At 46.0% G+C, this 25,208-nt stretch overlaps 1 protein-coding gene across 2 annotated transcripts in view; it reads right to left on the reverse strand.

Annotated features, from left to right (window-relative positions):
- Positions 1-5,564: 5,564 nt before the first annotated feature.
- EWSR1 (EWS RNA binding protein 1) overlaps positions 5,565-25,208 on the reverse strand; it is a 27,341-nt gene continuing 7,697 nt past the window's right edge. The window contains exons 5-17 of one of the 2 annotated variants that reach the window (XM_002915588.4): positions 22,123-22,309; positions 19,897-20,064; positions 17,429-17,640; positions 16,276-16,456; positions 13,452-13,489; positions 12,881-12,913; positions 12,447-12,565; positions 8,838-8,967; positions 7,850-7,972; positions 7,192-7,354; positions 6,655-6,752; positions 6,124-6,376; positions 5,565-5,970 (exon numbers count right to left, since the gene is read on the reverse strand). In XM_002915588.4, the coding sequence (XP_002915634.2) occupies positions 5,931-5,970; positions 6,124-6,376; positions 6,655-6,752; positions 7,192-7,354; positions 7,850-7,972; positions 8,838-8,967; positions 12,447-12,565; positions 12,881-12,913; positions 13,452-13,489; positions 16,276-16,456; positions 17,429-17,640; positions 19,897-20,064; positions 22,123-22,309 (1,745 nt within the window). In that variant the 3' untranslated portion in view covers positions 5,565-5,930. The remainder of the gene's footprint in view (positions 5,971-6,123; positions 6,377-6,654; positions 6,753-7,191; positions 7,355-7,849; positions 7,973-8,837; positions 8,968-12,446; positions 12,566-12,880; positions 12,914-13,451; positions 13,490-16,275; positions 16,457-17,428; positions 17,641-19,896; positions 20,065-22,122; positions 22,310-25,208) is intronic. The other variant, XM_011220224.3, reaches the window with a different exon arrangement.

Consider the following 25,208-nt stretch of genomic DNA (forward strand, 5'->3'; position numbering starts at 1 on the left):
TGGCGGAGCCAGGTGAGGGCCTGGGAGTGTGGGGTGGGATAAGGCTACAGTTTTATTTATTTATTTATTTATTTATTTATTTATTTATTTATTTATTTAAAGATTTTATTTATTTATTTGGCAGAGAGAGACAGCCAGAGAGAGAGGGAACACAAGCAGGGGGAGTGGGAGAANGGAGATGAAGAAGCAGGCTCCCAGCGGAGAAGCCCGATGTGGGGCTTGATCCCAGAACGCTGGGATCACGCCCTGAGCCGAAGGCAGATGCTTAACGACTGTGCCACTCAGGCGCCCCTAAGGCTACAGTTTTAAATCAGTAGTCAGGAAAGGAGCTAAGGGAAAGAACCGTGTGGATGGGTAGAAGGAGAGTATTTCATGTAAAGGGAACGGCCAGTGCAAAGGCCCTGAGGTGGATATGTGGTTGGTGTGTTCAAGAAAGAGTAAGGAGGGGCGCCTGGGTGGCACAGCGGTTAAGCGTTTGCCTTTCGCTCAGGGCGCGATCCCGGCGTCATGGGATCGAGCCCCACATCAGGCTCCTCCGATATGAGCCTGCTTCTTCCTCTCCCACTCCCCCTGCTTGTGTTCTCTCTCTCGCTGGCTGTCTCTATCTCTGTCAAATAAATAAATAAAATCTTTAAAAAATAAATAAATAAATAAATAAAAACCAAGAGGGGAAAATTACTAAAAAAAAAAAAAAAAGAAAGAGTAAGGAGGCCTGTGAGGCTGGGGTGGAGGGAGGGATGAGGATTGAGAGACTGAGGGCAGAGCGAGTTGGGCTTTGTGGGCCACGCCTCTTTGGAGGGACATGGGATCCATGGAGGGATTTATTGCAGGGGAGGGGTATGACCTGACTTAGGTCTTAACAGGTTCCCTGTGGTTGCTGTGATGGGCAGGGCAGGCACCCCAGAGGAGACTACGTGGTACCAGTGGGGATGGTGGAGAATGGTGGATTCTGGCTGTATTTGAGGGGATTGCTGATGGGATACGCTGGTGAATTGGATGTGACTGTGAGGACAGAGTCAAGAATGACTCCCAGGGGCGCCTGGGTGGCACAGCGGTTAAGCGTCTGCCTTCGGCTCAGGGCGTGATCCCGGCGTTATGGGATCGAGCCCCACATCAGGCTCCTCCGCTAGGAGCCTGCTTCTTCCTCTCCCACTTCCCCTGCTTGTTCCCTCTCTCGCTGGCTGTCTCTATCTCTGTCAAATAAATAAATAAAATCTTTAAAAAAAAAAAAGAATGACTCCCAGATCTGGGACTGCTGATACCTGGGGAGAGAGGGCTGCTGGAGATGGGGCAAGAGAACTCAGGTTTCAGGGAGAAGAACAAGGTGTGGAAGCAAAGTAATTTTGTCCTCAAAATAGTCCTTGAGGTATGACGATTTCACATGTTCTCATTTTACCACGTGGGGACACGGGCCGTGTGCGGTCAGCAGCTGTGAGGGAATTTGATTCCTGCTTCTATCTACCTTGCTGAACGATGGGGGTCTAGACAGAAGAGTGGTCAGACTGAACCCAGGCCCTGCTCTTGGTCATTGGGCGAGATGGTTAAGCTCTCTGAGCCTCCGTTGTACTGTGTACAATGGGACAGCAGTGCTAGTCGCATCACAGAGCCGTGAAAATGGTATCATTAGTTAGCAGTCGGGATGGATGTCTATTCCTCTGAGGAAGAGGGGACACGGGGGTGGGGGCTCCCTCCTCCCTATCTCCCATCCCCTGGGCTGTGGCCTGCCATCACAGAGGCCCACTCCAGAGCACAGACTCCAACATTCTGATTATAGGACAAGTGGCAGGTGTAGGGGTGACAGGCATGGCCAGACTCCTGGCCCAGGCCATGGAGGGCCTCAGCTCTGACCCCCTCTGTTGTGTAGGGACCTTTCCTGTTCCTTGCAGGACCAAGGGAAGTCACAGAAACTGCTGGAGGGGCAGCAGGTGTGGGCTATGGTTGTCCTGAACCTATTCCCACACGCTAACCCAGGGGCCACAGAAGGCTGTGCTGTGCCTCCTGTGCGCCTGTGGCCAGTGGGCACGTGGCTGGATTTCTTGCCTCCACTGCTGGGTGCCAGGGAACTGCGTGCTTGGCCTTGGTTGCAGGTGGGGGTCAGACCATGGCCACGGAGTCTTCAAGTAGAGCCCCCACTGGCGGGACTCGGCCCTGGTACCGGGCAGCTCAGCTGCTGGATGGGTCCACTCCCAGCTCGGCGGGTTAGACTGCGCCTGTGAGCACCGCCCTGGTTGAGTGAGTGACCCACAGGGGTCTTTAGGCTCCTCTGTTCCAGTGCGGGTCCAACTATGACAGCTGCTTGCTCCTGCTCCGGCTGTGGGACGAGTGACCCTAAGCTTCCCTGCGCTGCCTCCTGGGCCCTCCAGGAGAGAAATCAAAGCCGGAAAGCCCAAGAGGGCTCGCTTTCCAGCCCGCCTCCGTTACACTGCTCCTCGCTTGCCCCATGCCCGGCAGCTCCGTCTGTGTGGGACGGGAGGGGGCTGCTCAAGAGCCAGACGTTGGCCCTGGGGTACTGGTGAGTGGGAGCTTGGCCCCCAGTTGCATCAGCCACTGGCCCGGCTCCCTGCACTGTCCTTGGCCCCACAGCTGCTGCAGTCCTGGAGCCCCACGTCCCTTCCCACAGAGCAGGTGAGCCACTCGCTACTGTCCATGCGTGTGCGGGGCATAGATGAGTCTCCCCACTGACCCCTCAGCCTTTGCCCGGGACTGTGGAGTGTAGCCGCGTGGGCCCATGAGGCTGTGATGGAAATGTTTATTCTAAGCCTGCCCGACCAAGTGCTCTTGGAGAGCTCGGAGCAGGGTGTGGAACGTGAGCAGGACTTCTCTGACTTCTCCCTCCTCCCTCTCCTGCTTCTGGCGGCTTCCTCCTGCTCCACCTCCAGGAGCATTGACCAGCTTGGCGCAGCCTTTTGAGACGGGGCTTGGAACTCAGGCTGCCTGAGGTCCTCTGAGGCCAGTGCCGCCCAGACGTTTCTTTTGGCTAAGAGAAATCAGCCCTTCTGACATAAACGCTCCCAAACCCCAGGACTATGTAGTGCTGGTGACAAGCCCCTCTCCCAGCAGGGACACCAGCCACTCCCGGGGCAGCCTCAAGCTCCAGGCAGGAGCCAGGTGATAGCGGTCACATGTGATGGTTGTGCCACGGCTCCCACGGAGGGCTGCCTGTCATCCCTTAGCCCAGGCTGCAGGCCGGGTGTGGCTGACCCCCGCCCACTGCTGCCAGAGCACCCAGGCCCTGACACAAGACCCCTGCATATGCCGATCATGCAGGCTTTGCAGGGAGGCTGCCCTCAACTCTGGCCTCGCAAGTTCCGCCGCATTCTCCAGATGGGGGCAGACTCCTACCTCCCAGACTTCTCGGGAAGTAATGTGCTTGGCACCATGCACGAGCCCGGGGATGTGGTTAAGTTTGGGCCTCAGGGTGTGCACCTGGGCTCTGAGGCTTCCGACACCCGCCAAGGCTGAGGTGGGAGCCTTCTGGGCCCCTTGGAGGAGCAGCACTGGCCTGTGTGGCCAGACTCCAGCCAGCAAGGCCGAGTGGGGCGGCTGAGGTCACAGGGGCCCATGGGGGCCAGATCGAGTAGGGCCTTGTGGGTCATGGCAAGTGTGGTGGAAGGTCTTGTCGAGTTGTAAGAAGTGCAGTGACTTAAGGTGTCAAGAAGTCACTCTGGCCTCTGTGGGGCAAGGGCTGGAGGGGCCGAGGGAAGTGGGGAGCCCAGCGAGAGGTGGCAGGCGCTGGTGACTTATACCGTACTGGACTTTGAAGAGAGTTGCTGGGTTGTGTCAGGGGCTGGGGTGACACTAGAGAACAAGGCGGCCAGGACAGTGAGGTTCTGGGCCTGGTGGCAAGCAGCGTTTGCGGAGCTGGGCTGGAGGAAGGGGCCGGCTCCAGCCCTCCTGCAAGCCCATCCGACACTCAGAGGAGCCGGTGCCTGGGAGGAGGTCAGCCAGGCACGGAGGGTCAGAGGAGGCCGCCCTACGTTTCGAGGTCGGGTTGTGGGGGTAGCAGCCACCAGAGGGCCAAGGAGGGACTACTGATTTGGCAACGCGGTCACCGGGGACTTTGAGAACAGCCCTATCAGTAGAAGCAAAAGACTGAAGTGGGTTCTGGAAAGGGAGAGGAGGTGGCCACTAGGGGAACAGAAAAATGGCTTGGTATCTAGAGGGGCTGATGAGGAATTTCCCAAAGGTGGGAGAGCAATGTCTCTTCTTGAGAAATGACTTGTCACGTAAAAGACGAAGCCACAGAGAGGTCACATGTACGTCCAAGGAGGGCTGGGAGTGCCCAGGACCCGTTCCGTCTGCCTCAGGAACACGGCCGAGGAACGCAAACGTTCGCGTGAGCGGGGAGCGGCGCACGGGCTCCTCAGAGGTCTCCCAAGGCCTTGCTCTCGTGGGCCGGGGGACGGCGAGGAAGTAACTTATTCCAAATCCTTCTTGTGCCTTCCCCTGGCAAAGGTGACAGTTTCTCCTTGAAGCCTCAGACACTGGCTGGTTTCACTTTTTATCCTTCTTTAAGCTCTGAGAGCTACAATTTCATACACGTGGACTTTGGAAATACGGATTAATATGAAGTTAACGCCAGGAGAAAAGCTGCGGCCGCGACTCTAGGAGGCAGCAGTCACGCAGGACTCGCTCCACTGCTTCACGTCAGCACCACCCAGCATCTCTGCTTCCGAGCCAGAGCCCAAGCCGCCAACGTCTGATTTCCAGAATCCCTGGCCACCATTCAAGACTTCGTGTGCAGCCCTGCCCTGGCCGGTCTCTGACTGGGTATGTTAAGGCCTGCATTTCTTCCCTGAGCATCTGGTGATCAACTGCTTTATTTGCAAGACTGGGTTACACACAGTCGCTTACTTGGAAAACCCCTTTTCCCAGGAAGGCACGTTAGGGCCTCAGTCTCTGGATGCCGGAAATCACACACGCGCAGGAGGGCATCAAGACTTGAACCTACTGGCCTGGCTGTAAACGGTCTTCGTCCAAGAAAAGGCAGGACTGACCAAAAAGGGTCAAAGGTCTGGGGCTCATCTCACCTTTTCCCCAACAATTTCAGAAACACGCTCATGGGGAAAAGCCCGGGCAACCAGGGAGAGCTGAACAGTGGCTTCTATCTACCAAGTTCACCAACTCTGACCCTGTAACATCAAGACCACATCACATCACGGAGTGGGAAGTAAGAACAATCCCTATTAGCGGTCACGGAAGCATACCTTCGTTCTTTAGCGTTCTGAAGCGTGTGGAGCCTGACTGGGACCGCCCACTACACCACGCCAGCGGCTTGGGAGCCGCAGTCACCCACGGTGCTGGGCCCTCTGACACGGAGCTCCTCCCTGCAAATCAGCCAGGCCCGGGCTAGATGTCCCCTTGCCTGGAGCTAGGGTTCAGGGTCGGGGTTAGGGTTGACCCCGCAACCCCCACATGCTCACTAGCAGCACCACGCCCGACATGGTGCCATCCTGAGCACTTCAGGTTTCCCCTCCCAGGACGCTGGAAGGAGCAGTTATCTGGCGGGTCGGGGTGCACTCCAAGGAGACTCGCAGCGACTGCGCAACAGAGGCCGAGAAGGATGACTGTTTATAAACATTTGGAATTTTATTTAAAAAAAAAAAAAAAACATCACAACCATGAACATTGTTACAGTTAGAGGCCCTCTTGGTTCTCCACAATGATACTGAGCATGCTCACAAGGGGTTCCCATTGTTTAGTCTTAGTTAAACAACCATCTTTTAAAAGAAGGAAAAAAAAACTCGGCACACTACCATTTAACTTGTTTTAATGTTTCTTCACAAATGGTGAAAAATACTAAAGTACAGACAAGGAATAATCATAATGTTGTGGCCAACATTATAAATATGGAATTATAAATTTAAAACATTTTTTCTGGTTTAAAAAATAAATCTGGTAGTCAATGCAGCTCTGCGGGGTCTCTGCGTCTAGTAGGGCCGGTCTCTGCGTTCCTGACGGTGCTCGCCTCTGCAAGGCCAAACGGGGCGAGGGGTGAACAGGGTGAAAGGAGAAGGAGCTTCCCACCGCCTCCCACCAGAGCCCACCCTGCTGCAGTCAGCCGGGCAGGGCTGCCGCCTCGAGGTGCCCCAGATCCCGCAGCTGGTTCGCACTGCCACGTACTTATCCATTTTTCCAGGTCCTCCGCGCCCGCCTCTTCTTCCTCCCATCTGTTCCATCAAAGGTCCAGGGGGCCCACCAGGGCCGCCCCGTCTTCCTCCACCGAAGCCACCTCGGTCCATGCCCCGGCCACCACGGAAGCCCCCTCTGTCTCCACCGCGGCCACCTCTGAACATGCCACCGGGACCACCGCGGTCCATGAGGCCGCCTCTTCCGCCCCGCATGCCACCAGGGCCGCCTCTGCCACGGTCACCGCCTAAAGGAAGGAAAAGCACGGATCAGTAGCAGGACAGGGAGGACGGGCGGCTGCTCAGGGTCTGTTGCCTTCTCCCAAAGCAGAAACCAAGCCGACACTTTGCTTGGGCGCACTTTAGAACGGACTGGAACCTCAGCAGCTCCAGCGCCAAGACTACACTTACTGAGACACCAAGCTGGCTGTGAGCGCTGGGCGGAGGAGTTTACCAAGCCCACCAAGTTAACACAAGAGGTTTAGAACCAAGATGCTGAGGGGATGCTCCCAAAACCTGTACCTACCCGGGGGTGGAAAGGGTGGTGGAAGGAAGCCTTCAGGCTTTGGGGCCTTACACTGGTTGCATTCTGTTCTCCAGGCGAAGTTCTGGTTTCCACACCCCCTGCATGAAATTATATCACAACAGAAATCACCAACCGAAGTAAGACAGTTAAGCAAAGCAAATGCGAACAAGGACACACCGTATTCCACCAGCACAAACAGTGGGGCCTGGTCAAACACCATTAAGAGGATCTGTTGACAGAAAATGGCTTTAGAGTCATAGCCCCAGGCAGCAACGTACCGAAAAGATCAGTGTATGATCCAGAACACATCTACACAACCACGTACACATGGACCCCAGGAGTCCCGTGGAACCATGACTTCCTTCAGAAGGCTCTGAAGACGGACTAATTAGGCCACCCACCCACCCCTGAGCTATCAGGGTCATCATTAGACTCCTTGAGACAGAGAGAAGCCAGCAGTCCTCCTCTCCAGAATGGGAATGGGTGGGACACGGGATGACTTCACTAGTGTAGGGTTTCAATTTGTCAAGTACATACGGATTGGGACACTGCCAGTCTCCAGCTCGGTGCTGGACGTTTCCTCCTCCGGATGGGTTCCCTCGGGAACCCCGGGGCCCTCTTGGAGGAAAGCCACCTCTGTCTCCTCCACGGCCTCCCATGCGACCCATGGGGCCCCCAGGACCTCCTGGGCCCCCGGGACCTGCAATAAGAAAGAGCCAGTCACCTCTGTATAGCACTAGATTTTCTACAGGGGAACTCTCTATCATTAAGGGAATTCAGAGAACACAGCTATCACTGTCCATTTGCCTCAAACTTTTCCACAGGCCCAAGGACCCAGCTGCATGTCTTCTGTGCACACTACTTTAGTTAGTTCCCACAACCTGTACAGAACAGGCATTCTCATGCAAAGAGACCCAAGCAGAATAAATAAACGGCAGCCTGGGGTTGACAGCCAGGCAGAGTGGTTCCCAGGCATTCCAGCCCCCCTGACCCAGAAACCCCTGTTCTTCTCTTCCTTTTGTTCCTGCAAACTTTTAACTGTCAGCATTCAGTGGTTCAGTATTGATTCTACGTGGCTTTTTAGTATTTCTAACGGGCTTGTCTACACCCTAGAAATCAAGTTTCTCAAAGCCAAGTGTAAAAAAAACATTGACAGCAACACAGAAGCTGTTCAGGGAAGGTGTCTGGCAGATACCTCCACGGAGTGGCGGCGGCATCCCTCTGCCCTCACGAGGAGGCATAGCACCCCGCATGCTGTTCATCGGAGGCTTCTTCCGAGCAAGAGACACCTTAAGCTTGCTCCCTTGGAAATCTTTCCCTGGAACAAGAGAAGAGAACACAAATTACTCCCAACCTGCAACTCTTCCCTCCTTGAGGGACTGGGCAAGGCTAGACCACTCCTCGCTCCCCAACTCCACCACACCGTCCCACTCAGCCACCCCCACAGCAGCATGTGCCCCGCCCACAGCCTTCTCAAAGATCTTCGCTGGTAAGGCCACAAAACATTTTCAAAAGATACGTCAAAACTCCTGTACCGTAGGGAGGAAAGCAAGCCAGGGGAAGGCTGAGTGCATTAGCAACCTTGCCCCACAAAGGGTAAGGAGTAGGGACAAGAGTATAAAGCGGCCAAGAGATGAGAGACCAGGACCTGCCCTTTGACACTTTCAAGTTGGTTTTGTCTGCAGTGAAGCTCCAGAATCAATGCCAAGGCCAAGTATGGATATATTTAAACTCAAATGTATACTGGACTTTTACGGGGTGATCTGTACGTTCTGATACCCATGCTGAGAGAAGCATTTACAATCTCAAGCAAGGCGGATTTATAATAATAAGGACTCAAAATAAGGGATCTGCTAACCCAGGGCCAGCAACAGGGCCCTCCCACAGCAGAGTGGAGCCAGGCACGCCACTTCCGAACAGCCATCTGGTGCTCCTCCAGTGCAGAAGGCCTTCCTGCTCCTATGGCTCTCAAGCTCCTCCCTTCTGCCATGTCTACCTGTCCCTTGTCCCCCAAACCAGAGCTTTAGAATATCAGAGAATGATATTCTAACAGAATTACATACATCAGCAAGACCCTTGCTTCACCTGTAGGCTGACAGACATTTGCTACAAGACCCTTCGTGCGCCCCAGCACCGAGTTAAGAACACCAGTGAGCGCCCCCTGTCGACTCTAGGGCTCCTACCATCAAACCACTCCACGGCAGCCTTGGCGGTTGGTGGGTCTTCATAGGACACTGTAGCATCTCCTTTGGGCTTTCCTGTTTCCTTGTCCAAGTAGATATGGATCATGGGTTGTCCGGTTCTCTTGTTCATCTAGGCATAAAACAGCAGAGTTAGGCTGTGACCAGAAACACACTGCTTTTAGGGGGGAAAAGTCCATGTGAAATTCAGAGAAGTCCCTTAAAAATTGTCAAAAGTGTCAAAAGCAGTAATTTTTCACACACATTCACACACACACACAGCAGGATATCAGTTTATCTCCGAGTAGTGGAATTACACGTGCCTTATTTCCTAAATTGCCACAACAAATACACACTTGGGTGATTTCTTCCTCTTAGTATAGGTGTCATGAAAACCAAAATAAGCTTAAAGTTCCTAAGTGTGTAAGTGAACAGTACAGTTCCCACTGCTTCCCTAGTTGTCATCTCCTGGTGTCCTTGTTTGTACCTGCCCCAACATTTTCTGTGCCCATACTAAGAGGACCCAGTGACACCACCACCTCCTACGAGGCAGTCAGGCTTTGATGCCATCACACACACCATGTCTCACATAAAGTAAAAATCACCCTGAAATCAGGCGATACAGTATACAGGGGCTGTGAGTGTGCTAGAAGCATTCTTAAGTCTAACACTGCCCATCTGTCCTGCAGAGGCAGAACACACCATCGGCCTTTCTGCTGAACGCCAAAGGCAACTGGCTTGAATTCACGAGCCACACTATGGAAGAACACGGCTTCATCTATTTTCTGCATTTAAAGTGCGTATCATCAAAGTCTCATCTATACATATTTGTTTATGTAACACCTAATGATACCTAAGAGTACTGATTTATAGGGTGCTTTGTTTTTTTAAAAGAAAGCTAATGTTTACAAGATATACGTACCAATACCTACGTTTTTATAAAGGACATACACAGACTGAAAGGAAATATGGCAAAAGAGTGGTATGAATGATGGGACTATGTATTTTTTAAAATTTCCTTTATTTCACAATATTGACAGTATACGGTACTTTCTTAACTAGGGGAAAAAAAAAAACACCACACATACCCAAATAAACATACCACATACATCACAGAGAGAAACTTCCATTATGCAACTCTTAAGCTCTACTCAAATCAATTTCTATATAGTTGTAACAACCACAAAATGTCATTTGAAAAAGCCAATCACAATATCAATTAAAAAAATCTAAAAAATAAAACAGGGGCGCCTGGGTGGCTCAGTCATTAAGCATCTGCCTTCAGCTCAGGGCGTGATCCCAGGGTCCTGGGATTGAGTCCCGCATCGGGCTCACTGCTCCACTGGGAGCCTGCTTCTTCCTCTCCCACTCCCCTGCTTGTGTTCCCTCTCTCGCTGGCTGTCTTTCTCTGTCAAATAAATAAATAAAATCTTAAAAAATAAAACAAAGACTGGGGCCCCTGGGTGACTCAGGTGGTTAAGCGTCTGCCTTCGGCACGGGTCATGATCTCAGGGTCCTGGATCAAGCCCTTCATAGGGCTCCCTGCTCATTGGGAAGCCTGCTTCTCCCTCTCCCTTTCCCCCAGCTCGTGCCCCCCCCCCAAGTACTTTGTTTCTTAAAAGCCTTTATTTGCTTGAGAGAGAGAGAGTGAGCATGAGAGGGGGACGGTCAGAGGGAGAAGCAGACAGGGAGCCCCATGTGGGACTCAATCCTGGGACTCCAGGATCATAACCTGAGTGGAAGGCAGTCGCTTAACCAACTGAGCCACCCAGGCACCCGAGATAAAATCTTTAAAAAACAGACAAACTCAAAAACTAATAAAGACTTGCAAAACCTTTAAGGAGATGGTCTTTACTGGGCATATGATATTCATGGAAAAAACTACTCAATGTTATAAAAACGTCAATTCTCCTCAAACTAATTTTATAGATTCAATAAACACCCAGGTTCATAAATGGAATTCTAAAATGTATATAGAAGAGCAAGGAGTAAATAGCAAAGCATTCCTGAGGAAAAAGAGCAAAACAGAAGAATTTGCTTTATTACACGTATCAAGACTTAGCATAAAAATAGCAGTGCTATTAGTGCAGATCATACAGATTAACTCCAAGTACACAAGACCATCAGAAATAGATCCAGGCCCCTGCCCCTTCAAATAAATAAATAAAATCTTACCAAAAAAAAAAAAAAAAAAAGGAAACAGATCCAGGTACGGGTGGAACTTTATGTGACACGTACAGTAATATACCATCAAGGAAAGGATGGATCCTTCAATAAATGTTGCTGGAACAGAAGGTCTTACAAATACAAAGACACAAACCAGTAAGGACAAGACCGGGAAGTTCAATTACATTAACAGCTTCTTCAATTCATCAAAAGAAAAGGAGTTAGAAACTGGGAGAATACATTTGCAATATTAGACAAAGATCTGCCTCCAGAGAACATGAAGACCTACATGTAGGGGGGCGCCTGGGGGGCTCTGTTGGTTAAGCGTCTGACTCCTGATTTTGGCTCAGGTCATGATATCAGGGTTTTAAGATCAAGCCCCGCACTGGGCTCTGCGCTGAGCTTGGAGCCTGCTTGGGATTCTCTCCTTCTCTCTCTGCCCCTACTCCTTGCTCCCCATCAAATACAATAAATAACAAAATAAATTCTTTAAAGAACTATATGTAAAACAACAAATGACAACCCAATGAAGAGTGAGTACAAGACTAACAGACATCTCATAGACGACAGCATGCCATCAGAACATCATTAGCAGGGTGACGGGCATTAAGGAGGACACGTGATATGAGCACTGGGTGTTACACGCAACTTGTAAATTATCTAAAACTAATGATGTACTGTATCTTGGCTAAATGAATTTAGGTAAGAAAAAATTAACAACAAAACAAAACCACCACCATTATTAGCAACCAAGGAAAAGGAAATTAAGACGACATTTCCGGGGCACCGGGGTGGCTCAGTCGGTTAAGCATATGACTGCAGCTCAGGTTTCTTTTAGTTATCTCCAACCTAACAAAGAACCCATGTTTCCCACTGTGTGAACTCCAAGGGTTCCTAGTTCGTTCCCAGGGTATCCCCAGAGTAGCAGTGTTTAATAAACATTCTCTAAAATTATAGAAAACAAACCATTACTGAAGGTACATCTATGAAAAGAAAGGAACAGGAGGACAATTTGGGATAGAAGTGTGGAGAAGGGATAAAACTGGGAAAGAAAGAAATATGCCACATGCTCATAAAGCTTTCCTTCTTATACTAGGAAGTAGAAATATTAATGTTCACTATTTTAAAAATTGTATGTTATAATCTGTATTTCATAAAAAAGTGTCCCTGTAAGTATTCTTATAATTAGCTGACAACTATAAAGAAAGAATTGTCAAGTATGCCCAACCATGTTTAGTATTTTTCTTAAAAAACAAAACAACACACACACAAAAACACTTTTCTTCTTGTTTTTTTTTTTGTATTTTAACGAACAAACCACAATATGCCCAGAAAGAAGTCAGGCAACTTCAGAAGCAGTGAGACCTTCAGAAACTCTCAATGTCATCTCTTTAAAATGCCTGATGTGGAAGGTCTGCCAGCTCGCGCAGCTGTGCTCGTACTTACCCTAACAACCCCACACTGCTTAAAGAAGTCTGCCAGATCATCCAGCGTCACACTGTCATTTAAGCCTTGCACATAAATCGCACTGTTGTCACAGTCTTCATCTGGGTCTACAGGTGGGCCTTCCAGAGAAGACAGAAGGGAGTTATTGTCCTGTTATCTACAGGGGCTGATTAATCCACTAGTCACTACTGCTCACTGGTAATTACCACAAAGCTAAGAGAACTACCAGCCACACTAACAAGAATGCCATGGAACTTGTGGTCTCCTTTGTCTAAGGCTATTATGAGTAGCTGCTCGCGATGAAGGGAGCCCCAAACCGCGTCTGACAGGAAGAATATCACACTGATCTACGAGGCTCCTGAGCTCTAGCGTGCACTTACTTTCGTGCTGCTTATTTAAAAAGCATGATACAAAATTCAAGAATTCAAAATTACCTAGATCAAGATCTGGTCCTTCGTCCATGGGTCCTGCCAACCAGGAAAGATCATATAAAATACTATCAGTGCACGTCTTGCAAGCTACAAACCTTACAAACACACATAGCTATCTACTATACCACCATTTGATGGGGCTTCATTAAATTCAAAATGACCCGCACTGCTAAAATGGAGCAGTGCCCCTTTAACATTTGTGAAAGATTTGCTAGGGTTTTGCTTTTTTTTTTTCTTTGCTGGTTTGCTTTTAAACCATTAACCAAATACACTCTCAATGCTTATGTGCCAAATTAGTGTTAAATCTAAGTCAAAATTTTTCCTCCAAACAAACCAAATTTAAAAAATGTATTCTCCCCCATATTACAGAAGCAGTTGCTCAATACTTCAAGTTACCCTTTGTTCTGTAACCATAGGTTAACCTTATTACCCCTAAGACAATGCCGGCAGTACCCATTAGTCTCTTTGTATAGATCATTTTAAACCGCTTATGAAACTAATAAAAAATTATAGTTTTCTAAAAACTGACTGTATTTTTTTTAAACACTATCCATGGTAATACTCAAAAACTTACCACCAGGCTTATTGAAGCCACCTCGCTCTCCAGCGCTGCTGGGGGGATAAACGAAGAAATGAAGGCCTTTCCCTTTAAAAGCCAGTACCGCTCTGAGCCTTGGGGGGGCTCGTGGGGAAGAAGGGCACTGGCTAAACACATCTCCAAACAATGCATCTCTCTCATCTCGTCACTATGCCTTTCTTCAGGGCAGCTTGCTCAAATTTCCTTTATATACAACCTTGCTTGTCTGATTGTACACACCAGTGTGGTTGGTTCCTTTCATTTCGGGGGCTGGTATTAATAGTGCAATACTTGGCAAATTAGGGGGGGGAATCGATCCCAAACACCCACCCCATCAGCTGGGAAACAGGGAGAGCTTGGTTGTAGAGAGGAGTAGCAAGCTGGGGCAATTGCTTTCCATGTTCATAAAGGTGCACCCTCAACCTCTCCTAGGGGAGAGCCAAGTGAGGCTTCCTAACAAGTCACAGTATAATAAAGCAGGAGACAACCACATTAAACACCTACAACACACATCAGAGGACGCATCCAGCCAATCTTCAGCATAAAGCCATACAATTCAGGGCACTAATGGATTTAACAATCGCTGTGAAAGGAGAATTTACAACAAATACCAAGGCTCAACGGACTGGGGGTGCAACTTTATAGACACATCAGTTGGGAACAGTGTGATAGATGGCAGTATAAAATGACTGCCTTACATACTGTAAATAGGGGGAGGGAACATGATGGGCCCTTTTTATTTTTCCTTTAAGATTAAATAAAGGCAGCTCCTCAGTGGGAGGTCCTGGGCTTTTTCTAACCAGTATTGCACCTTTAATACCTGAATATACAATTTCAAGCTGTTGCATGCAGCTTTGTTTCCTTTTTAAAAGTACACACCATAAAATGTTCTCTCTCTTTAAACACAAAAGTTTACACTTTAATGTTACACAATTCTAGAGTATTATACCTCCTCTGGTTCATTACCAAATAACAAGTATGCAGTTACCAAAGTTACAGAAGGATTCCATTTATACAATGAATACATTTTGTTAAAAATATTCTATGTATATTTTTCCTCTCCATATGGACACCGTGTCTAGTCCCACTTTTCATTATGCTGCCGGCTGAGTACTGAGTACGGGTACTTTTTAAGTATTGAAGTGTATACAAGGCTCTCACTTTGTAACCTGTAGCATATAAATGCGACAAAGCATGTTAAAAAGTTTCCACGTTTAACAGCCAATGAAAATATCAAAATACTGAGGCAATGAAAAAGGGCATGTTAACAACATTGAGTGCCTTACCTGCAGAAGACACTGAAAACCATCACCACACCAGAGTGAAAAAGAGGGGAGGGGAGAATGCCCCTGTCCTGTCCCCAAGGGATCCAACCGACTGCTTCACAGTCAGCTGAAACACCTGGGGGGAAAGCCATGACTTTTTTTTTCTATGGCTCCAGGAGAGACTTCTCGTCCAGAAAGGGGATCCCTCTACTAGCGAGGTCTAGCAAAATTAGTAGAATTATCACTTCTGGAGTATTAAAATGAATGAACTTGAAATTGGTTTTGCAATTGGAAAATACTAAGAATTCTAGGTGATTGGAGGAGACGTGATGATAGTAATTTCAAGTGTCTACGTCTATTTTAAAACATCCATAACGAAGTGAAACCTTTATAATGGAATGACATGCTCCAAATCAGACTGATTTTACTTAATACCAAATTGTTCATCAATTTTTGTGTGTTGTCAAGTAACTGTTTCTTCCAATAAAGATTTCACCAAAGACTTTTAAGTTATGCAGAATACACAGAACCGTATTTTCAATCAATTATCTTTCAATAGGATACAGATTTGAGAACACAAAAATTAAAGATCAGCTTTTTATCTAATTTTGAAGCCCATTTCTATAGAAAAAAAAAAAAAGAAACCCTACCCAATTTTTCTTTGACCCAAGTGGCACCAAATCCAATTTATACATAATATGTAACATTCTGCATAACTTTTTTTAAACTAGTTTATATAGGGACAGAACACACACAGAACTAAACCTTCTGGATTATGTTAACCACCAACATTATACCTCACCTTCATCAAAGTACAGACACCAGAAAGGGAAGAAGGGGTGGGAGAAGGGAGGGGAAGGGCAGGCACAGGTAGCAGGGTTATGTTATTGATCTAAACAAAATTTTCTAAACCAGATTGTGCCATCAATCCAAATGGTCAAACCGATTTAGACTTCTCAAAATCTCCAATGGGGAGTGATCCTATAATTACATACATTACTCTGCAAAAAGCTATTAGACTTTTCTGTGTACCAGGTGCGCCTCAGGCCATAGTTCAGGGGTTACGGGACCAAGATCTTCATTATTATGTTCAACAATTCCAAGTACAAACAGAAGTTGGGGACAAACATTGTGGAAAACAGCTGCAATCCCTTTTCTGCAGTATATATACACCAGGTATTTCAAGACAACCATTCAGAGGCAATTAGTTAAAAACCTAGGGGTGTTAGAAGGGTTGTGTGTGTTCCATCCCGAGTCTATTACCCACAGAGGCTTTTGACCTCTGGAAACCATGAAGGGAACTGAAAGCTCTAGTTTCAAAACCATTCTTTGTTCTCCCCAACCCAACCAAGTAGATTGGCAGGGAAAAAAAGTGAACTGCCACTTAATCTATGCCACAAAGATGACATTTCCATGTTTTAGAAGATGGCCTGGGCTCAACAGATTGTCCATGGAAATGTAGAAATAAATTTCTTATGTCTTTCAGTCCCTTGTTTCCATTGAAAATCCTATGGATGAAACAAAATTAGGTAAAAGGAGAAAAGGTTTGCTCTTACCCCATTCCACCGCGTCCTCCTCCCCGCCCACCTCTGCTCATGCCTCCACGATCAAATCCCCCTCTTCCCCTGCCCCGGTTATCAGGGCCACTCATGCTCCGGTTCTCTCCTGGTCCGGAAAATCCTCCAGACTCCTGCCCATAAACACCCATGCTACTGGGGTGGTCCTGTCGGAATGAACCTGAGGAAAGAGTCACATCTGTAAGCCATGGACCAGCATTTGAACCACTGCCTGTTGTACTTTCTCCTGGAATCACAGAATGCTCAATTTCAAGGCACTAACCAAGGCACCATCTTCTTTAAACCTGACAAAGCACCTCTAAATCAGTAGGATCTTTTAAGTTTAACCAAAACTGCTGGCTCATTAAAGCTGAAGTAACCTTACGTAATAGTTAACCTAGAATAAACCACCCAAATAAGAAAAAAGCTCTCTGGTCAACAGTTTACAGGGTTTTGTATCCTAGGATGCCTCCAACAGCTGCTTCTTTAAACTATCTCAAGAAACAAAAACCAGAGGCAGGTTTGATTTCTCAGGGCTTTAGCATGTCGCTGAAGCTTGGGCTCCATTAAGAAGCACTACTCATCTCATAGCCGTGACGAAACATGCCCATAGATGGAGTTTAATTAAAAAACAAATATCCAGGTAAAAATTATATTGTGAAGACAGTTTTGAGTTTTTGGTTATACTTCTCCATGTAAAACTAAGTGTTCTATGAGAAGGACTTTTGTTTTTGCTTTAGAGATGTAAAGAAAAAACAAAACCAAAACACAGCATTTACATGACTACCAAAACTGCAGTCGTCTTCAACAGCTATCTGCTCACGTCCTTATAATGAGCTGGGTGGGCAGGCCACAGGAATGCCAGCTTCACTCACTGTGCATAACCTCCTCAAAGACAGCAAGGCTGGCGTCTTAAAATGTTTTCTCTGGTCAGTTACAAACTCTTTTCTCTCTCTTTTTTTGCAGGGCATAATAACAATTAAACTGGAGAAAAGCACTCATGTCTTTAATGGGACATCCAAGCGGTAAGCCAGTATGTTATGTCCTAAAGATGCCCTGGCGTCCAAAAGTAAACAGCGTAAAGAGCATTTCCCCATGTTCAGAAACTCCAAACATAATCATTCTTATTTGGTTTTCTCTCTTAGCAACTCACTCTGCTGCCCGTAGCTGCTGCTCTGTTGGCTATATTGACTTGGAGCCTGGCTGTAGGATCCAGTTTGGGGGGGATAACTAGTGGGCGGCTGCTGCCCATAGCTGCTTTGTTGACCATAGCTACTCTGCTGTCCATAGCTGCTCGGCTGCCCATAGGTGTTCTGCTGAGAGTAACTGCTCTGATCATAACTAGTCGGCTGTGTAGAGGAGTAGCTGAAAGAAAGAAAAAAAGCTTTTTAGGAAGGAGAGGCTCATTATTTCTTCAAGCCCCTTAAGTATAAGAGACATTCATAGCATGTGACACAGAAACCCTTAAAAACATAGTTACTTTCTACATATCAATAGTTCGAATTTAAATAAGCAAATATTTTTGTGTTCAGAATAAAGCTTTAAATCCAAAGAAGGGGAAAACCACTGAAAACCAATCTATACAATATACAACCCTTAGAGTCTCGTCTTTTACCTCCCACCCCCTTAAAACCATAGTTTTCAATTAAATTCAAGGCAAATTTGGGAGTTTGGTGTTTGCCGCATTAAGGGAGGAAAAAGTGCATGCGCACTCCGTGGAAAAGCCCCCGAGGAAAAGGAGGCAGTTAAGTACAGCAGCGCTAGGCCCGCCTCCAACAATTCCCCTTCAGTCCTGACAGTGACTGTTCTGAAGGTAGCAGGCGGCCCGATGTGTGTGCTGCCAAACAAATATGGCAATTTTCTCTTGACATCTGTCCATGTGTCAAGTTGTTTTGCTATATACTGTGTATAGGTTCACACTTTCAGAGATGCCTGATCATCTATGAAATCTCAACGAAGAAAAGATGAATGAGGAAACTTGAGAATCAAGGAACTGCACAAGAATATTAAGTGGATCTTCATCTTTTCTTTTTTTTTTTTTTTTAAAGATTTTATTTATTTATTTGACAGAGACAGCCAGCGAGAGAGGGAACACAAGCAGGGGGAGTGGGAGAGGAAGAGGCAGGCTCCCAGCGGAGGAGCCCGATGCGGGGCTCGATCCCAGAATGGTGGGATCACGCCCCGAGCCGAAGGCAGACCCTTAACGACTGAGCCACCCAGGCGCCCCTGGATCTTCATCTCTTGACATGTCAACTACACGGCAGGGAGACTAACCAATGATACCTTTTTACATAGAAACAAAGCTCGAAAGAACTGCTATTAAACTTCAGATGAATTATGGTAACGAAAATTTAAAAAGAGATTATATTTAAAAGTACAACTAAACTAAACCTCTATCACATCCCCCAACATGGCTGTACAGACTCAAAAGCCTCTCTTCACCGAGGGTACCTCTTCACTTGGCCACACGACTCTCAGCAACACGGGCACACGCGGGCTGTGGAAGGACTGCTGTAAGCCCTGCCCACTGCTGCTCCACGCTGCACACGTACCCAGTCAGCGGTATTTTGTTCCCAAACCTGTTCACACCTGCTGCACCTGCATTTGCAAGCCAATGAAATGGAGTGCAAAAAAGGGAAGCACTACCTCTAGCAAAACTAAGTTAACACTGTAGGACATGATTCAGACAGTTCATTTGAAAACTTGCTTCTAATTAAATATGAGTGAGAAAACTTGCAGCTCTTCCTCTATTTTACAAGAAACCCAAACGAGGGGCGCCTGGGTGGCAGAGCGGTTAAGCGTCTGCCTTCGGCTCAGGGCGTGATCCCAGCGTTATGGGATCGAGCCCCACGTCAGGCTTNAATAAAAAAAAAAAAAAAATTTTAAAAAAAAAAAAAAAAAAAAAAAAAAAAGAAACCCAAACGAGACACTGTAGCTGCTAGAGTGGTTAACATAGACAGAGAGTGAAGAATAAATCTGCACATGAAAGGCCCTGGCCCAGTCATTAGAAGACTTGTGCATGGGGGCACCTGGGTGGCTCAGTCGGTTAAGCGTCTGCCTTTGGCTTAGGTCATGATCCCAGGGTCCCTGCATCGGGCTCCCTGCTCAGGGGGAGCCTACCTCTCCCTCTCCCCGTGGTTGTGCGTGCTCTGTCAAATAAGTAAGTAAGTGAAATCTTAAAAAAGAGTTGTGTACGAATGGACCTGTGAGTTAAGTTAAATATGAAATGATTAAAAATGAAGTTTCTTTCTTTCTTTCCTTTCTGTTCATGTCTTCCACTTTCCCATCCTAACTGCACTGGAGAAGTTGGCTTCTATGGTTGAGTTTACCTGCTTTCAAATACTTCTGTTTCTCATCCATCTGAATTAACTAAAAGAGGAAAATTAAAAGGAAGAACCTAGAGTGGTAAAAATGTTTTTGTTTGTGTTTAGAGAGAAGAGTTACTGACTGCCAGGTACTGCTCCAGGAACCTAAGACTGAGGCTTTAATGTAGCACCGTGCAGTCAGGCTCATCACTGGGAGAGTCAGACAACCCGTTTCACCCGAGGAAGCAGCAAGGTCAACAGCCTGAGAAAACGGTTATTCTACTAGTGCACTGGCCATGAGAACAAAGATACTGACCTGGTAGGAGGGTAAGATGGTGGTGCCGTAACTGGCTGCATGGGGTAGCTCCCAGGTACCTGGGGATAACTGTAGTTACTCTGTCCATATCCTAGGCTGGGCTGGTTGTAACCCCCTGTGCTAGATTGAGGTTGACTAGTCTCAGCGGGTTTGTTACCATCCTGCGGTCTAAAAGGAGAAATAAAAGAGTAAGACTTTTTTCCCTCAACCATATAACTCTTGGGTAAGAGAACTCTATAACCTCAGAGCAATGTGCAACGTTAGGACTGAGCTTGGAAGTAAATACGATTGTCAACTGAACTACATCAAACCCAGTCTCGGTCCAACTGTATTTGCTGAAGAGAACATTAAGAAAGTGGGAGAATTAATCACATCCACAGATGAGATACCAACATGTTCCACTGGTTCCACATTAGCAGCTATCGAAGGCAGTTACAATATTTTCTATTGACAATTTAAGTGACTGGGAGGGGAGGTGGTTTGTTAGGGAAGAAAATGCTCCCCCCCCCCCAAACTGAAGACAAACAAGTTAACTTTAACAATAATGCAAAAGTGTCGGTTAGAGTAACATGTATATAAGTTTACAGCACTTACAAATTTGGATTATTGTGAGTTTAAGTTTCTCATTTATTAAGAACAGACTGAAAATACATTTCCTAATTTGGACTGCCATAAATAAATCTAACCTTGCCTGAAAGTCTCCATAATGGAAATACCAAAGTAGGGGAAGGAACCCCCCCATTCCAGCTCCAGCTCTCAGCAATGCTGGGATGAACTGGGAAATATTAAATAAAACAAATCCCAATCCCAAAGGAGAAAAACAGACCCCCCCCCGGGTTTTCTATTACCTCTTAGCCCTAACAGTTTGCAACAAGACTGTAGCAAAGTCAGCTTGAACTATTTTAAGCAAACCCCCAAGAATCAGCAGGAAAACCAGATAGGATGTGGAAGTACTGGTTTCTCCAGAGCTGAAATAAGTCACAAGCCCCCCTTTTCCAGGGGAAAAGGGAGTAACTGACATTGATCATGAGACAGTTTTAAAGTGTAAGGACTGAAAACCAAGGGGGGAAAAAACCCACACAAAAAACCCAAAAAACAAAAACAAAACACCACCCTCCCAAAACAAACAAAAAACCCCCAGTTAATCTATAACACCCCCCCGACCCTGGCTATGGCTTGGATATACTGTTGCAATGGATCATCAAACGGGACTTCAAATAGTTGATAACATTCTGAAATGAAATGCCTAGGTCAGCTGAGACAGAGCCCTATAGGAATCAGTGAGTTAGTTTCATCTACCTACTGCACAGGATGTCTAGCAGATGTGAACTACCACGTAGCTCTGATTACTCACTGTGCACTTTAGAAGTAATTTCATGAGTGTTTGCCAGAGCTAAGTTCTTACCTCTACAGTAGGCAAAAAGTCTAGGTTACAAGTTGATCGCTTGTTTATTCCCTAAAAAGTCTTCTTTCAAATCAGAATTCAATGTTCCTTCAAGACTGTATGCAGAAGCCACCTATGTGCATTGCCTAAAGCAAAGACCTGAAATCTTCTGTTAAGTAATAATCAATACTGTTTACCTGCTAATTAGTCATGGAGTATGAAACTGTTTGCCCAAATATTCACACCAAGGCAGGGTACCCAGTTAAGAATATATACTTGCCTGTGATATTTAGGTGACCAAGCCACTACATAATACAGAAAAAATGTCAATTCCTCCAACTGAGACACCAGTGTATGACTTCCCACCTCCCCTGTATTGTGAACTGCCACTGCCATGTTTTCCCCAAAGAAAAAGCTGTTATCTATTTACAAGGGCAATAAAACCAATAAAAACAATTCTATCACTTGTTCTGTTGCGAAGGAAAAAACACACTCCATTTTTTCCCCCTGGGTTTGCTAAAGTAAATATAATAGTCTCCTCCGACCCTAAAAGGTCACTCTTCTGAAACTGGCTATCTACAAACTAGACATCTGGCCAGTGACATTCCTCATCTTGGTCCCTGCATGGCACCATTTCTCTACTAAATGGAGAACGATGTATCTGCGGCGTGTTCTAGAGCATTACTGTGATGACTATACGCACAGAGTCAACCTCTAAGAGCAAGTCGAAGAGTAACCATTACAAAGGAGTAAAGCCCTGGATTCTCTAAGTGTGCATAACTGCTCTTTCCCAAAACAGGCTGATGTGCTCTAGGAGAAGGACTAGGGGAGTGTGGCCTTACCTTGCAGGTGCAGTGGCTGCTGGCTGCTGCCCATAGGCTGGGTAAGCAGGCTGAGTGCCATAAGCAGACTGAGCTGCATAGGAGGCCTGGGTGGTAGTGACCGTAGCAGTGGTGGTATCGTAAGCACCAGTGCCGTACCCCTGGACAGGCTGACTGTATGCCTGGGGGGCAGTTGGAGTAGTATAACCTGGAACAAAGGAGAACTACGTGAGATTTCTGGCTCCTCAGAGAGCTGCCTAGACACTTGTTAACAAAACAATTTGTAAACCATCTACTTTAAACCATCACAATATTCAGCCCCTTTAAATACTTCCCCTCCAGTATGAGTAGCAACAAACCAATATTTAAAGCTTAAGTTGTCTGAAAGTACCCAGTTTTCAGCACAGCACTCTCTTAAGCTCTAAAATCACACCTAACAGAAAGGAGGAAACAGGGTATGCTACATAAAGTGTTGGTACAGAAAACAAGGTTCCTGCCGCACCCTCCCCTGTGGATTCAATAGGAAAAAGTCTACTTTTGGGGAACCTATACTGGTCTTGCTAGCAGGCCTTAACCATTTCCTCAACTAGTTAAGTATCCCAAAAACACTCTCAAGCAGGAATAAAACGTCCCAGAAAGGGAAAAGGCAATGACACAATGCTAAAATAGCTAAAAATAATGATCCAGGTAATAGTTTTAGCATTAAAGCCTGTAATTTGGAATTACTTTGCTTTCAGTCCCAAGCATTCCAACATGGGGAGTTCATGTTTAATTAAAAGAAACTGAAATCCCAGAGAACATGTGTTTATTTTCAGTGGGAGATGTCTAAGAACTACTACTTTTGTTTCAGTAACAACTAAAAAGATGCTTGTTACCAGCACTAAATTTTGAAAAGGCACTTGAGTAATAAGATACTATAAATTACATTTGCATAAGTATAACCAACAAAGGTTATCTTATTTGACTTTTCCGTTAAATAATTTTACTTAATTAATACTCCCCAAATAAACCTTTAAAGGGTAAATGTTTTTCACATGATGAAACCATCCAAGATTCTAGGCTTGTCATCAAATTACCCACCTCCATTCCTTTCTTATTTACCCACCACAAGCAAAAAGGTCTTTTTCCTGTTTGGAAATATTGAAAGTAGACCCTAGAGCTAGCCCCATGCTAGTCCCCTAACCAAGTACCACAAAGACCTGCTGTGCTCACAGGTATGAGGCAAACTAAGGTAGGGTCTCTCCCTAGTTCCTGCCTCTACCAGATGAGGCAGGATGAAAACCCTTTCATTATCTGGAATTTGGGCTTGTAGTGGAACAAAAGCCACCTCCCCGCCCCCCAACGCCCCCACCTTGAGTCCTCCGCCTGTGAGATGTGTTGTAACCTTTCCTGGTGCTGGGCTCTTCTCTCTGACTCCCTCTCATGGTCAATGGGCACAAGCCAGCCATGGAATACAAAGGTCTAGTTCTCAGCATTTACATCCATCAAAAAATAGTCTACATCTCACTAAAGTAAAAGAGTTTCAGTACTTAAAACATACCTTGAATTAAGATCACTCATTTTAGTTAAAATTTAGGGCCTTAAACCTCAGTTAGAACCAAGTATCTTCACTATACACACAACTTACTAGCCAACAACAAATACCAACTTCTCTTTGTACAACCTTAAGTGTCACCTCCTGTAGCACAGAATGTAATACTTTTTTTCTCCATTCCAACATTTTAGGGGAAATTCTGAAATTAATTACACACACAGACAGTAATTTCCTTCTCAAAACTGCTAGGCTGAAATGTGTATAAAAGCATAATGCACAAAACAAAGAGCCCCAAGCAATGAAGTTTTTGAGTTGGCATGTCGTTCATCTGTTTATTTGATTTAAAAGTCTCTGCAGAGTCCTAATGTCAAGCATATAAAGCACTCATTTATTTAAATTTAACTGGACTCTAATTCCACCTACCCTGTTACTCCTACACAGATTTTTGCCCCCTACATGATGACAAGGCCATCTAAAAGATTCACAAGGGCAATTAAAAACAACAACAGCAAACTAAGACTGATCAGGGCAGTAACTGATATTATAAAACTGCGCAGTAACTGTTAGAGCCTTGGAGTGCTAAAGATACGGTAATAGACACTGGGTTAATTAATAATCTTTTAATTAATCTCTAGTACCCACACAAACAGCCAGGCAAATGAACAAAAATTAACAGAGCAAAATGATGTAATGACAATAAAAAAAGACCAACAGCAAAAGACAACACACCTGTTCTGTGCTGATGACTTTAAGAAAAAAGGTAATAAACATTACAGAAATCAACCAAAATTTTTGTTCAACTTGAACAGTAAAAACTAAAGTTTCTATTCTAATTAATGAAATGAGATTTATATGACCACTTTCTTTTAAAGCTTAATAAAAAAAATTCTATTAAGAGAAAAGGGTCTTCTCTACATTTCTTTCAGTAATTATCCAACGACCTTTATGTGTAAAGACAGCCTGAAGTATGGAAAAAAGTGTGCTTACTACCTGAGAGGGTCCTACCTTAGTTTGGTTCAGCCTCAGTTTACCCATCAGGTTTAATTCTGGTGTCTACACTCCAAAGGTTGATGGGAGCATTAAGGGAGGTATGTATGATTCTCCATAAACTATAAAATCCATACCAACAGTCCTTATTAAGTGCAGTTTCTTATTCATCAAAGCCACTAGTTTCTGTATCAGAATGTCCTATGTTTTTGTGCTCATAGTGGGACCTGTTCAATTAATGACAATGAGGACACAGGACTCTGGAGAATCTAGAAGATCCCCGTGTTCCCTATAAATGACTTTATCGTATCCCTAATAAAACGGTCTAGAGACACTAAAGGCTTAATCTAAGCTGTATTGTTTATTTTCAAACAATACTTATTTTTTAAAAATGAAGGAAGGTTGGGACGCCTGGGTGGCTTAGTCAGTTAAGTGTCTGCCTTCATGATCCCAGGGTCCTGGGATCCAGCCCCACATCCAGGTCCCTGCTCAGCAGGGAGCCTGCTCCCTTCGCCTGCCTCTCCCCCTGCTTGTATGTGCTGTCAAATAAATAAATAAAATCTTAAACAAAAAAAAAAAAAAAAAA

This window comes from Ailuropoda melanoleuca, chromosome 12 (assembly GCF_002007445.2).
Source record: "Ailuropoda melanoleuca isolate Jingjing chromosome 12, ASM200744v2, whole genome shotgun sequence".
Classification (NCBI taxonomy): domain Eukaryota; kingdom Metazoa; phylum Chordata; class Mammalia; order Carnivora; family Ursidae; genus Ailuropoda; species Ailuropoda melanoleuca.